This window comes from Neolamprologus brichardi, chromosome 3, assembly GCF_056152115.1.
Source record: "Neolamprologus brichardi isolate AB-2024 chromosome 3, ASM5615211v1, whole genome shotgun sequence".
NCBI classification, from domain to species: Eukaryota; Metazoa; Chordata; class Actinopteri; order Cichliformes; family Cichlidae; genus Neolamprologus; species Neolamprologus brichardi.
Genome location: NC_142106.1, coordinates 2,356,577 through 2,371,447, shown reverse-complemented (window position 1 = coordinate 2,371,447; position 14,871 = coordinate 2,356,577). Strand labels below are relative to the sequence as shown.

At 42.8% G+C, this 14,871-nt stretch overlaps 2 protein-coding genes across 3 annotated transcripts in view; both read right to left on the bottom strand.

Annotated features, from left to right (window-relative positions):
- Positions 1 to 14,871, bottom strand: part of LOC102785947 (protein NLRC3-like) — a 172,069-nt gene that overhangs the window by 128,788 nt on the left and 28,410 nt on the right. The gene's annotated exons all lie outside the window — the stretch shown is intronic.
- LOC118455524 (protein NLRC3-like) overlaps positions 9,872 to 14,871 on the bottom strand; it is a 38,336-nt gene continuing 33,336 nt past the window's right edge. For both annotated transcript variants that reach the window (XM_087838473.1, XM_087838472.1), the window contains exons 9-10: positions 11,172 to 11,218; positions 9,872 to 10,996 (exon numbers count right to left, since the gene is read on the bottom strand). In XM_087838473.1, coding sequence (XP_087694599.1) covers positions 10,470 to 10,996; positions 11,172 to 11,218 — 574 coding nt within the window. In that variant the 3' untranslated portion in view covers positions 9,872 to 10,469. The remainder of the gene's footprint in view (positions 10,997 to 11,171; positions 11,219 to 14,871) is intronic.

Here is a 14,871-nt window from a genome sequence, read left to right as displayed (position 1 = left end):
ACAGTCACAGATAGAGACTCCAATTCTGACGTTCTTTAAAAGTTTGAATTTTCATAACTCTACATGTACACAGATGTTAATTCTACATATTCCTAGTACTGAACTCTGAATCAATATGAAGAAAATGCTCCTACTAATCTGCATATATGTTGATATCAAATCCTTTTCCAGCACATGGATAAATCTCTATAAATCTTTCAGTCTGATCAGAATGGGCACAGTGTTGTTATTGCAGCTCCCTGATGTTTGAAAAGCTAAATGTCCATTTTAAAGTGGTCGTGTGTAGTATTGTGTTTCCTTCCTTTGTGCAGTTCTTACAGTAAACATGTTTGAATGTTTCCTGTTCCCCTGATGCTTCTTCCTGTTGGATAAAGTTGGTTTGGAACATGTTCTTATAGGTTTAAATGAACTTCAGACTGTGATCCACTCACAAAACTGTCTCATTTTATTGGAACGATCCACATTTGCATCCATTCACGGTACATTTGACATCTGAACACGTTTGTACACATGATGAAAGGACAGATGGTGTTTGTGTGTCCTTCTTAAACTCAGTGTGAATGTTTCATCATGTAGAACTACTTAGAACAAAGTCTTTGGGAACATTTGGAGAACACGGTTAGGAAAGTAACATCCTGGTAGAACATTTTCTTAAAGCAAAGCAGAGCTGCAACATGACTGTGAGGATTCACAATAATAAAGTCAGAATACTTTATTATTGTGAAGACTAAAGTGCACCTTACTGCTGCCAATGAATACACATGTTCTTTGTGAAAGCATGTGTGAGCACAGCTGACATGCACTACACTGACCCCACTCGCCCCATTTCTTCATCCACTTCTTGCTCTTGTGCTTGAAATGAGACGCAGACGCAGCAAAAGTCAGAGGCTCTAAAATCCACAAAAAGGGGGCTTGTTAGATCAGGATGTTGGACGTGATCCATAGAAAACATGGATAATACACCACTTTATTTGAAGACATCTGTAGCACTGCCTCAGTTCTGGATGTTTCCACAGACTCCTCTGTGCACTAAAGAAAAGGTCAAAGGTCAGCAGCACATGTAGTTGGGACAATTCTTCATTAACAAACAACAGTCGCACAAACTATACTATTATTTTCCTCCAATTAGGACTTTTCTCTTGCAGAAATGGTCCTGTGTGATTTCTAGGCTGTGATATGAGAACTAGTTCCTGATGGCAGCGATTCACTCTGTAAACATGTGTTTCCTTCACCAACCTCACACACAGATCCAATAAGATCAGGAAGTGGGCAGTATAGTACAATATGTGTTATTTTGTACTGTACTGCCCAAACTAAAGATCTGCTGAAGTGTTGGAAATGATTCAGATGTTTATTTTGGACGATACAGCAGAAGATCAGACATGAAAGTGGAGATAACACAGAAGACCTGCAGCAAAGGGTCAGAGGTCAGACTGGGCCACTGGATTCAACAATGAGCCAATGATCATCAAGTAGTGACTAAAGCAGAGCCCTGATGTTCTGACATTTATCACACAGTCAGAACAAATGTCTGCTGATGACTTCATCTCATGAAACGACTGATAGATGTCAATTCATTGATCAGCTGAGCTGCTGCTGCTGATCTTCATCGTGCACAGAAACATTCAGCTTGTTTCAATCAGTAAATAACTCCCACTACTCTCAGTTTGAACTGTTCCCACTCAAAATGCTGTGAGAACAATGATCATTGTAGAACTTCACAAACATCACGTGTTGTTTTCCACATGTAAGATCAGCAAACATACAGAAACTTCCTGTTGCCACACACGGCCTCTAAAATCTCTGCCACGATTTCTGTCTGAAGTCCACTCTCTGTGTCGGATCCACAGGAAACAACAAGATCTTATTAACATGGTTTTCAATGTGTCTCCTTACAAAAAGTTCAACCAATGAACAAATTTGTGTATTTGTGGAGGCCGAACAAAAGCATGACACATTTCTCTGTTTCTAAAAAATGGTGTCAAACACAAATATGAAGAGTTTCATTGACAGACTCCAAAATGCCCCCGCAGTGAATCAAAGGGAAATCCTACAGTGTGGCCAGAGAATCTTAACCCTTTAAACCTGCCTATTTAAAACTTTTGGCATTCTTAAAGTTTGGTTAACCCTTTAAAGCCGGTCGTAGCAGAAATGCTATTTTGCGTAACTATTTTTAAATTCCGGTAGCTCTGCAACCACGTAAGCTGGCGCAATAATTTTTTTTGCATATGAAACCGGAGGAGTTGTACTTACATCTTATGCCATCAGCTTGTCCTCGGTCACGGTTTCCTTCCACATATAGCTTTGCAAAAATTGCATAAAAAGCACTTGCAGGGACAAATAATATATAAACACGCTTTGCCGATCCGATCAGCTGTTCATAACACTTCCTACGTTGGAATAGATCATCAGCGCAAACTATCGCATGTCCGCCATTACTTGCCCGAAACCGGAAGTGACGTCATTTTGCAGAAATGTAGTTTTTTTTAACCTTCAGGGCCTCATCAGCCTATACTGGTGTTTTTAAAAGTTATGTTTGACTTTCTGTGTCGTCTCTGGGATGCTTAGAACTCAAATTGCACTGCTGGAAATAGTTTATTTTGATGCATATGCTGTTTTGTTTTTTTTGCAAATTTACATTATAATATTTATTTTCGTTTTTCCTGCAGTATATAAAAATTGGTGTATTTCAAAAATAAAACTATGAAGACACTTAAAATAAATTCCCTGTGGTGGGAAACTATTTTGTGCAACTTTTTTGTATTTACAGTTTTGAGGGAGGGAAATTTCTCTAACTAGAAATATATGTATAAAACAAAAAAAACAATTTTAAATTTTTTTTGTAGTTTATTGCACTTTTTTGCAATTTGTGTAATTACTATGCGCTTAATGCAGACATATTATTAAAATTTGGGCTATATAAACATCATTTTGTTCTTTAGATGACAGCAGATTGGGACTGAATAATCAATCACTATCAAACCAATAAAGACAAAAATGCTGATTTTACAGGAACTTTGTTGGAGAAGCTGTAAAAATATGAAACTGGTGGAGATCCCAAACCAGTTGATAGTGCTGATCAGCAGTTATTCCAAATGAAGCTGTTTTTCATTTGAGATGAAATGACTTTCTCTACTGATATATAATAAAGATGTTAGTTGTTTTTGAGCCCCTGTATTAAAAGTAGATCCAGTTTTAAGTCCGCTTGAGTTTGATGTCTTTATGTCAAAGCTGCTCATGATGTTGAGCTGCTGATGGAATAAAAACAGTGAAAAATCTCCTCAATATAAAAGCATGTAGTCCAGACTTAAATGTAGCCTATTGTTAGCTGAGGTCCACACACAGTGTTTGACAGTGTAAACTGTGTGAAAGGGCTGCTGGTGGAGCTCACTAGGATGAGCAGGTGACCATGTGCCACGAGGTGGAGAGCAGCTGGCCTGGGTTTGATTCTTACCTGGGCGCGTCCCCTTTCTCTTTCCCTCTGCTTTGCTGTCACTTGTCTTCACTGCTCTGTCCAATAAAGCTGAAAAAGGCCCCAAATCAAAGAAATCTGCCTGCAGCCTCTGAAATGTCTTCTGTTTCCTTCCCGACGGCTTTTTCACCGTCAGCCCATCAGACAGTCCAGCAGCATTCATGATGATGTCATGATTTTGAAGAGACTGCTATGGTGGCCTCCCATGACCCCCAGCCTCATCTACACTGAGGTGCAGACATTTGAAAACATTCAGCACACAGCAGACAACTGAATAATAGTCCAACACAACAGTCTGTGTACAGACACACACTGACCTTTCATATAGTCAAAGGAGTCAATCAAACACAGCTAGTTGAGTCATTTCTTGTGTGAGTCTAAAGTGAATCTAATATTTGAAAGTCCACTTCCTGTATTTGTTGTTGAAGACTTCTTCAGCTTCTTCTCAAGGACATCAGCTGCTTGTTTGGCAGCAGAGGCAGTTAAGAAGCTTCCTGAAAAACACTGAACAGTGAGTTCACTGTGGCATATGACAAATTCAGCTTTCTATGTGCAAATGTGTCTGTGTCAACCTTTCAAATGCTGTTGAATCCAAAACATCAGCGGCTCCTTGGCTGCTCACTTCATGCACTTCTGTCTTTGTGACAGTCCAATGACATCACAGCTGTTTCCACCCCCAGTGTCTCAGGACTGGACACCTTTAAACATGTCGAGGATCAAACAGCCATCCAGCTAAACATACATGAAACTATCAAAGCTGACAATCATTCCAATAACATCTAATGGTACATATATATAGACACAGCACTACAAGGAAATGGCTCTCAACATCTGGCTGTGCTAACAAATGAGTCCCTGTTTTGTGTTCAAATTGTGTGCATGTTTTAGACGTGTGTCACATGTAGAAACACAAAAATCCCACAATGACACAAAGATTGTTTTGACACAACTGTGCAGCTGTAAGTTGTTTCTAATGATTCATTGAAGCTCTTCTAACATTCTGGAGACGATCAGTACATGAATCTGTTCAACACGACAACAATTTGACTTCAATGTGAACGTTTGCCATTAAATAACCTTCTTCATCCAGCTGACAAGCATCCTTCATCCTATGATATTAACAGTTCCTCCTGTTGATGACAAACCTCTGACATGATCTGCTTGAGGAACTTTTTCATGTGAAGCTCTCTGAGCTCAGGGCTAAGTTGCTGTGTTTCATCTTTAAGAGCTGCTGCCTCCTCGCCGGACTTGTTCTTCTCTTCTTCTCCTAATGACACCATTTCTGCTTCATATCTTTCACTGGGCCTACAAACAGATGAAGAGTAGATCTACTGCTGTTCACTGTTTGTGTAAATATGGAGAAATATGAAAAGACAAACACAGCACATGCAGAGAAATGTAGACAGGATGTGCAGCCAGTGCAGTAAATGGTCTAAATATCAGCTCTTTAGAAAATGATCCTGATGAACATGAAACTAACATCCAATGAGAAACACAGCTTCCTTGTTTCATGTCCAATAACAATAAATGAAGAGCTAATAAAGAGCTATTCTATTGTAAAATGCTGAGATGAAAGCCTGCATTGAAAATCTATATTAACGCAATCTATGCTCATATATGGCAAAATCCTTTAACTGTCACTGTGTTTTTCATCTGTGTTCTTGTTGGTTGGACAAGTTTCTAAATGACAAAGAGCTCAGTGGACTTTGCATCCATCAAATCCTGTTAGATGTCTGGATTGTTTTTCCTTCACAGCTTTGTGATGAAGGCTAAAGAACAGAGATATGAACTATTGCCAGTATGAATCCTGATGGCATGACGTGGGCACAGACCCACCAAAGCAACACTCAGCTCACCTCATTCCAGGCGCTTGTCTGCTGGAGACCATGAGCCTTGTTAGTCACACATTAGCACCGTGGTAGGAAACAGCCTCCATCATTTCATTAGATCTGAATTTGGACTGTTTCCCTCTGGATGAGAACCAAGTCTGTCAAATCTATTGATCCAACACAAACTATCAAACACATTGGCTCACAGTCAGATTGGCTTTGTATGGATGGTGTAACAGGGGGCTGGGAAAGGATGCTGAAAGCTGAATATAATACAGAACAATAACAGGACATATAATAATGTAGCAAACATGATCGTCAACAGGCACACTTCTATTATTCATGATCACAAACACAAAGAACTTGTGCAGCCCTGATATCAGCCCTAATATATGAGTGTGTTTGCCCAAAGATTGAAACAGCATCAACATGACAGCTGTAAGAAATCTTCTCTCAGCCTTGTTTGGCAGAAGATCCCTGCAACAAAGATTGTAGCTGAAAGATGACGTGTGTAAAGTTTGCTCTTTGGGAGGGTTGAGGCTGTTTTTAGACCTTTGATAGTTTCCAATCCAGTTCTGAAAGACAGAAATAAAAACAACATCATTAAGATCAGATCATGGAGCTGTTTTCTGCCTTGTTTCTATCTTCACATTACAAGACTTTACTACAATAAAGATGCTGACATGTATCTGTAGGAACAACATCACTGAATCTTATAACAACTTGAGCCAAACCAGTGGCCTCTGCTGGGATCACTGGTGAGCCAACACTTCCTTGTTGGATGCAGATTTCAGGGCTTCCTTTTGCTCCTCTGTTATAACTGTTCTCTCTTCTCAACAAATGATGACACAAAGGAATCAGCAGTGACAAAGATGATGCTGAAGAGAAGCACACATTTCACACATATAACAGACCAGTCCAGTTACACACACCTCTGCTTGACATTAGGCCTCAAACAAAGACACAAAACACTAACTTGACTCTAAATAGAAGAAACGAGCAGCTTCTTCTGTTCTGTGCTTATTTATATTTGACACACATGCTTCTCTTTGTGCAAAAACACATTGCACTATAAGGGTAACCTAGCACACAATGATTGGACAGCACAGTGATGATGCTGGGAGATCCTATACGAAGCAACACACAAACACTGAGAACAAAACTTTAAACATTGATTATATTGAGATAAGCAGCCGACCCAGTCTAGATAAAGGCGAGCAGCTGGGACCGCTGCTGCACCAAAAACAGGTTTCAGTGTTTCCATGTGTTTGTGTGTGTGATGTCTTTACTTATACTGGTCAATAGACTTTAGTCAACACATTATTGAAAGGTGTTATACATAAAATAAAAACAGTTTTTCAAGTATCTTTATTCCTCTGAAGCAGCTGCATTATAACCAATTTGGTATTTTGTGGCCATTTAAAACAGCCTTAAATAACTGTTGTTATATTTGTTGCAGTTTCTGCTCCTCTTGGACAGACGACTCTTGAAAAGACATTTTTGAATTTCAATGTGACTTTTAACTGGATAAATATCGGCTATATAAACGTCTGCAACAAACTGATTCCAGCTTCTACCTCATGATAGGAATGTTTTTGTGGCTCAAGATGACCTGATATCTTTCATAATGGATACATTTGACACATGTTTCACATATTATAGACCAACAAGTTATTAATAGCAGTTTAAATACGGGGAGTCACTTTTGGGCCCAGCAGATAAAACAGAGCCAATATTTCCTTCTTTATTTAAGTGATGTGTGTCACAGATGTGACCTAGTAAAGTGTAACTGAACATTAGTAACGTTATTAACACTCTCATGGCGTGCTTTGAAGATAGTGTCAGCTAAAGTAATATACTAGCAAAAAACTATTTCAAGGCTTCCATCATACAGATGATGCTCGTGGCAAAAGAGTCACTTTCAGAAGCCTTTTCATTATGAAACCTGTTTCTGTTCATGAAGAAATCATATTAAAACTGATTAAATAGACATTTTTCAGTATTTAACTGCTATGCGCCCATCTCATCGTGAAGTGAACTGGAGTCTGTCTGCACTGGATCTGGATTCATCGTCATCCCTCCAACAGAGACGCAGCGATCCTGCTCACCGATTGGAGAAAACGACCTACTGAGCCTGCTAGCAGGTGCAGGAGGGCCAATCTGAGCCACAGTTATGGGGCTGATAACTGCTAATAAAGCCCATTGATGGACTGATAACATGAATATTAAATGTCAGCTCCCTCCAAAATAAGAGCTTTTTTAAAAACATGAGACTGAGGTCTTATTTTGAAAGCCAAAGTTTGTTGAAGCTGTTTCCTGGAGCAGGACCCTGAACAATTAGAAAAAGCAGATTTTAAAACACTTCATCTCATCTGTGCTCGAAGTCCCAGGCTTTTCTAACCCTCTGTGAGCCAAGTGGAAGCTAAATTGGCTAGTCTTTTAGCATCAATTCATATGTAAATTAGGTCGTTACCTGAGAAGTGGGGGAGTGGGGGTGTGTGAATGATTGCTGATTTCTAACTGCCAACTGCCTCTTTGTTTATGTGTGTGTGTGTGTGGGGGGGGGGGGGGGGGAGCTGCTAAAAGCTGTGAACTTCCTTTTGTGTTGAGGTGGATGCAATTGTCATCTTGCGGGGGGTTACTAGGGTTCCATCACTACATGACTGCTGGTCAGCAAACCTGGGAAACCCACAGATTATTGGAACTATGCTGCGAAACCGCTTCCAAGACATCATGCAACACCTACGCTTTGATGACAGGTCCACCCGCAGTGATCGTACAAAGACTGATAAGTTCGCTGCAATTTCCAGTGTGTGGGGATCATTTGTCACCAACTGCATCACGTGCTACAACCCTGGTCTACATATCACCGTTGATGAAAAGCTTTTCCCATCAAAGACTCGGTGCTGTTTCCTTCAGTATATTGCAAGTAAACCTGACAAGTTTGGGATCAAGTTTTGGGTGGCTTGCGAACTAAAATCCAAGTACATTTGCAATGTCTTCCCATATCTTGGCAAGGACCCCAGTCGTCCCAGTGGGGAGAGACTGTCTGAAAATGTAGTGATGAGGCTGACGGAAACATTCCTAGACAAGGGCAGAAATGTTACCACGGACAATTTCTTCACATCGCTTTCACTTGCGCAAAAATTTCTTAGACGGAAAACCACCATCCTCGGCACAGTCAACATATCTGCCACGCTGACGGCGAATGCGACCAAACGGAACAAGACAGTCTATATTCTTAGCAGCATGCACAGCATGGTTCAGACTGATAACACAACCAAAAGGAAGCCGAACACTGTCACCCTTTACAACACCACAAAGTGTGGCGTGGATGTGATGGACCAGATGGTGCGGGAGTACACTGTCCGCAGAGGAACGCGACGCTGGCCAGTTGCCGTGTTCTATAACATGATTGACATGGCAGCACTGAATGCACATGTGCTGTATCAAGCATGCACCGGGACGAAGGAAAGACGGGTGGACTTCCTGGTGGAGCTTGCAAGAGAGTTGGCTAACTCTCATATGGCTGGGAAGAAGGCAAGAAAAGAACAGTTGCTTTGGACACAACCCTCCACACCTAGCCCTGGAAAAAGAGCAATGTGTCAGGTCAAACACAAATGCAAGAACAATCATGCCACTGTGCGATGTGTTCACTGCTACAGATACACATGTGGTACATGCAGACTACAGATACCATGGCAGTGCCAGGATTGTGAGTGATTGCTGAAAATGTTGAAATGCACTCACTCACTTTTTATTATTATTTGTAAATATGTGTACAAATGGTTGCTGTTGTTGTTTTTTATGTACTGTTTTTATCAAAAAATCTCAGCAACAAAGGAAATACACCTATGTGTGTTGATTTCTCCCTAAGATGGCAAACTGAAAGTTTCCTTGTGGCCCAGGAAACTAACCACTCCAAGTGGCTCAGCATGGCCCCACCTTATTTACATAACAAAAGCAGCAGTTCACAGGTGATTAAGGATATTAGCTAAAAGCCTACAAGCCATTTGGCTGGAAGGCAGGTTTTAAAGATAGAAAAGCCAAATGGCTGCTCTCTGGGACTGGAGGTGTTTTAAACCGACATAATGCAGTTCATCTTCTCACCAGCAGAGGACCACAAATCACCATCAATGAAGAGTTCAAGGAGATGTTAGTGACATCAGAGCTGTACGTATTGATCTGATCAATATGGAAGTTCATGTTTCTTTAATTGGATCAACTTTTAACACCAGCTGTTTTTATATAATAACAGAAACATGAGAGATGCTGAATGTCTTTTTTATAAGCTTTATTTTCATTTCATTTCATTTTCATTTAAATTGGGAAACAGACAAAACAAACAAAAAACTTACAACCATGGCACAGAGCAAACATCTACAACTAACGATGACATGGCAGGCCATTGTGACCACAGAAGCACTCCCAGGTGCACACTCTTGTATCCATGCCTTTCAAGGATAACCTCAGACATCCAAAAACCAAACACACAAAGTAATAACATAATAATAATAATAACAACAACAACAACAACAACAACAACAACAACAACAACATAATGACATTGGTAATTACAGAAAGAATTTGGACAAGGAAAACCCCCCCAAAAAACAACAAAAAAACAAAAACAAACAAACCAAAAACTCAAAAAAGTGAGCAAAACAAAACACAGAACACGTCATATGAATCCCTCCCACCATCCCCCCATCCCTTTACCTCTGTATGGCTCTAAATGTTTTTAATATTTGATAAACTGAGTACTATTGGATGTCCACTTATTCAGCCATGATGGAAACATCCCATTAAGAAAGAGAAATGAAACATTTGGATTTATTTTAATGAGCTCAGACTTGTTGAAAATGCAGAAGAGCTGGTTGTGAACTGAGCTTGAGAGAAACACAACATATTGATATTCACTGTGAAGCTTTGAGTGGAACAAGACAGAAAAACAACACGTGGATCCTGGAATAATGGGAGTTTACATCTTTAAAGGACTGAAGAGGAAGAAGTTTACAAGGAATCATTTAGAATAGTTTAAAACATCTACTGATTGAATCCATGAATCTGAAAATGTGTTTGTGAGTGAAAGAGACAGACATGAACAGACTGAACTCTGTTCAACAGTCAGAGTGTTTCTCTAACAGGAGACACTCTTTACACCCCACTCAGCACAGAGTCACTGAGGATCCAGGAGGATCAGACCATATTGAAAACCCAGGATAAAGAGTTTGAGTGAATGTGGTGTTGAAGGTGTGGAGGTGGATCAGAGTGTCAGAGGAGACTCTGTAGAAGGACAGAGTGCCAGCAGGACAGTCCACATACACTGCTATTCTGTTAGAGACAGAGGAGGAGATGGATTGTTTTTTACTATTGTGCCAGACAGAATGAGCACCACCATTGCAGCACCTCACACTCCAGGACTGATCATTCCATCCAAACATACAGTCATCACTGTCTCCTTTCCTTCTGATTCTTCTGTAACTCACTGATATATAAACCTTTCCACTCCACTCAACCTCCCAGTAACAGCGACCAGTCAGACCATTTCTACACAGCAGCTGAGGATGAGCATCAAATCTGTCTGGATGATCAGGATATGACTGAACGTCCGCACGTGTCACCTTCCTGTTGTTGTGAGACAGTTGGAGGTTTGTGTGAACTGTGTTTGTGTCGATTGTGAGTTGACAGGAATCTGATGGAGAGAACAAAAACAATCCAGCTGCAGTTATTGATCCATCATCTGTTCATTGATTGACACCTTGATGATAACTCCTGACATCAGAGATGTGAATGAGTGATGTGACAGTTTGAAGATGGTTGAATGTGTGCTGCTTTGTTTTCATGAATCCCATTAAAAACACACTTACACTTCCTCAGACCTGGTGTCATCCATCGGTCTCCAGCAGGCTCCACCCTGAAAGGAGGAGGGGGGTCAGACCAGCACAGTCTCCTTCAGCATGCATACATGGACATTACATGGCTCTCATACACATACTGTTACACAATGATAAAGGAACATTCCAACATTTCACATACACACATATACACTTCAATCCCTACGTGGGATTGAAGCTGATGATTTGGACTGATCCTGGACCTATCGGTACACCACTGTGATGAATGAAATGTGACTGATTCAAACTGTCACATTCATTATCTATATATTCCTCTTCTGTTAAGCTGGAAAGGACACCTTATTTATATATATATATATATATATATATATATTCATTGCGACCCTCTGCTCCAAAGGCGTGTAGTTTAACCACTACGCTATCCAGCTGCTATATGCTACATGAATAGGATGAGGGACCTATGGATTCTTCGATACCCAACATCCACAATGACGGCGAAACAACTAGTAGCTCAGTGTTCCAACATTCGAAAGAAGGGACTGCTCTCACAGCTAGAGATTGATGAGGTACAACATAAATGCTACGGCAAGGAGGAGTCAGGACGCCAGGTCAGGGGGGAGATATCATCACCCCCACCCGAGATTGGGTACATAGCCCCAAGTGCGACAGGAGAAGGATCATTGAGTGCGAGAGGAACTGACCTGAAAGATAGGATCATGGCCAAGCTTGAAACCTGTACCCCCCGTAGCCGGTTACCAAGATTACGTGAAGTACCCTCAGAAGGTCTGCTAGATGATGTTAATGCAGCACTACGGACGATACCTACAGCCACGATTACCGACACTAAAAAGCTGATCTACAATACGGCAGCAGTGATCAGTGAGATGCTTGGCTACAAATTGAACAGCCACAAGGGGCAGTACCCTCCATGGAGAAGGAGGCTAGAGGGCAAGATCAAAGTAGCACGGAGGGAGGTGAGCCAACTAACGGAGTTGCAGAAAGGTGCGACAAAGAAGGTGCATAAGAAATACAGCAAGCTGTCCATACCTGAGGCCTTGGAAACTGCCAAGCAAAGACTCACAGCCTTGGCCAGCCGCTTGAGGAGGTACACCAGAGAGATAGAAGGCAGGAGAATAAACCAGCTGTTCTCCACAGAACCAGCAAAGGTGTACTCTCAGTGGCAAGGGAACAATAATAAGAGAACAGCACCACCAAGGCTGGAGACGGAGCAATACTGGAAGAGCATATGGGAGAAGGACGCAACCCATAACGGCAATGCTCAGTGGCTAGTGGATCTGAGGGCAGACCACAGCGACCTCCCTGAACAGGGTCCAGTAACCATCACAGTGGCAGATATCCAAGAAAGGGTCTCCAGTATGAAGAGTTGGACAGCACCAGGGCCCGACATGGTTCACGCCTACTGGCTGAAGAAGCTGACTGCACTCCACGAGCGTCTGGCAGCACAAATGAACCAGCTGCTAGTTGATGAGAGACACCCGGAATGGCTAACCGAAGGTCGGACGGTCCTGATCCCCAAGGACCCCAAGAAGGGACCAGTCCCCTCCAACTTCCGACCAATAACCTGCCTCAGTACTACATGGAAGCTCCTGTCAGGCATCATATCGGCTAAGATGAACAGGCACATGGGTCAATACATGAGCGGGACACAGAAAGGAATTGGCAAGAACACCAGAGGCGCAAAACACCAGCTACTGGTAGACAGAACAGTCAGCCGAGACTGCAAGACCAGACTAACCAACCTGTGCACTGCCTGGATTGATTACAAGAAGGCCTATGACTCAATGCCCCACAGCTGGATACTGGAATGCCTAGAATTGTACAAGATCAATTGGACCCTAAGAGCCTTCATCAGGAACTCAATGGGGATGTGGCGTACAACACTAGAGGCCAACTCCAAGCCCATAGCACAAGTCACCATCAAGTGCGGGATCTACCAGGGAGATGCTCTGTCCCCACTGCTGTTCTGCATAGGCCTGAACCCCCTCAGTGAGATCATTAACAAGACTGGCTACGGATACCGACTACGGAACGGAGCAGTTGTCAGCCACCTCCTGTACATGGATGACATAAAGTTGTATGCCAAGAGTGAACGAGACATCGATTCACTGATCCACACTACCAGGCTATACAGCAATGACATTGGAATGTCGTTCGGGCTGGAGAAGTGTAGTCGGATGGTAACAAAGAGAGGGAAGGTAGTCAGAACTGAGGGGATTGAACTACCAGAAGGCAACATTGCAGACATAGAGGACAGTTACAAGTACCTGGGGATCCCGCAGGCGAATGGGAACCATGAAGAGGCCGCTAGGAAAGCTGCAACCACCAAGTACCTGCAGAGGGTCAGGCAAGTCCTGAGGAGTCAGTTGAACGGTAAGAACAAGATCCGGGCCATCAACACGTACGCCCTGCCCGTGATCAGGTACCCTGCTGGGGTAATAGGCTGGCCAAAGGAGGAGACAGAAGCCACTGACATAAAGACAAGAAAGCTCCTTACCATGCATGGAGGGTTTCACCCCAAGTCCAGCACCCTGAGGCTGTACGCTAAGCGGAAGGAAGGGGGGCGGGGACTGGTGAGTGTCAGCACCACAGTCCAGGATGAGACAACGAACATCCAAGAATACATCACGAAGATGGCCCCAACTGACAGCGTGCTCAGTGAATACCTCAGGCAGCAGAAACCCAAGAAAGAGGAGGGAGACGAGGAACCATCATGGAAGGACAGGCCCCTGCACGGTATGTACCACCGGCAGATAGAGGAGGTGGCTGATATCCAGAAATCCTACCAGTGGCTGGACAAAGCTGGACTGAAAGATAGCACAGAGGCACTAATCATGGCAGCACAAGAACAAGCTCTGAGTACAAGATCCATAGAGGCTGGGGTCTATCACACCAGGCAAGACCCCAGGTGCAGGCTGTGTAAAGATGCCCCAGAGACAATCCAGCACATAACAGCAGGGTGCAAGATGCTAGCAGGCAAGGCATACATGGAACGCCATAATCAAGTGGCCGGCATAGTGTACAGGAACATCTGTGCCGAGTATAACCTGGAAGTCCCGAGGTCAAAATGGGAAATGCCCCCAAGGGTGGTGGAGAATGACCGAGCTAAGATCCTGTGGGACTTCCAGATACAGACGGACAAAATGGCGGTGGCTAACCAACCGGACATAGTGGTAGTAGACAAACAGAAGAAGACGGCCGTAGTGATCGATGTAGCGGTTCCGAATGACAGCAATATCAGGAAGAAGGAACACAAGAAGCTGGAGAAATACCAAGGGCTCAGAGAAGAGCTCGAGAGGATGTGGAGGGTGAAGGTATCGGTGGTCCCCGTGGTAATCGGAGCACTAGGTGCGGTGACTCCCAAGCTAGGCGAGTGGCTCCAGGAGATCCCGGGAATAACATCGGAGATCTCTGTCCAGAAGAGCGCAGTCCTGGGAACAGCTAAGATACTGCGCAGGACCCTCAAGCTCCCAGGCCTCTGGTAGAGGACCCGAGCTTGAAGGATAAACCGCCCGCAGGGGCGTGCTGGGTGTTTTTTTTTTGTATGTATATATATATATATATATATATATATGTGTGTACACACATATATACACATATATACTGGAGCAGCCAGTCACCAGTCACTCTTTGACTCACACTGCAAAATAACACCGAATGAATCCTTATGTATATATTTAAATTTCAGCAGCTT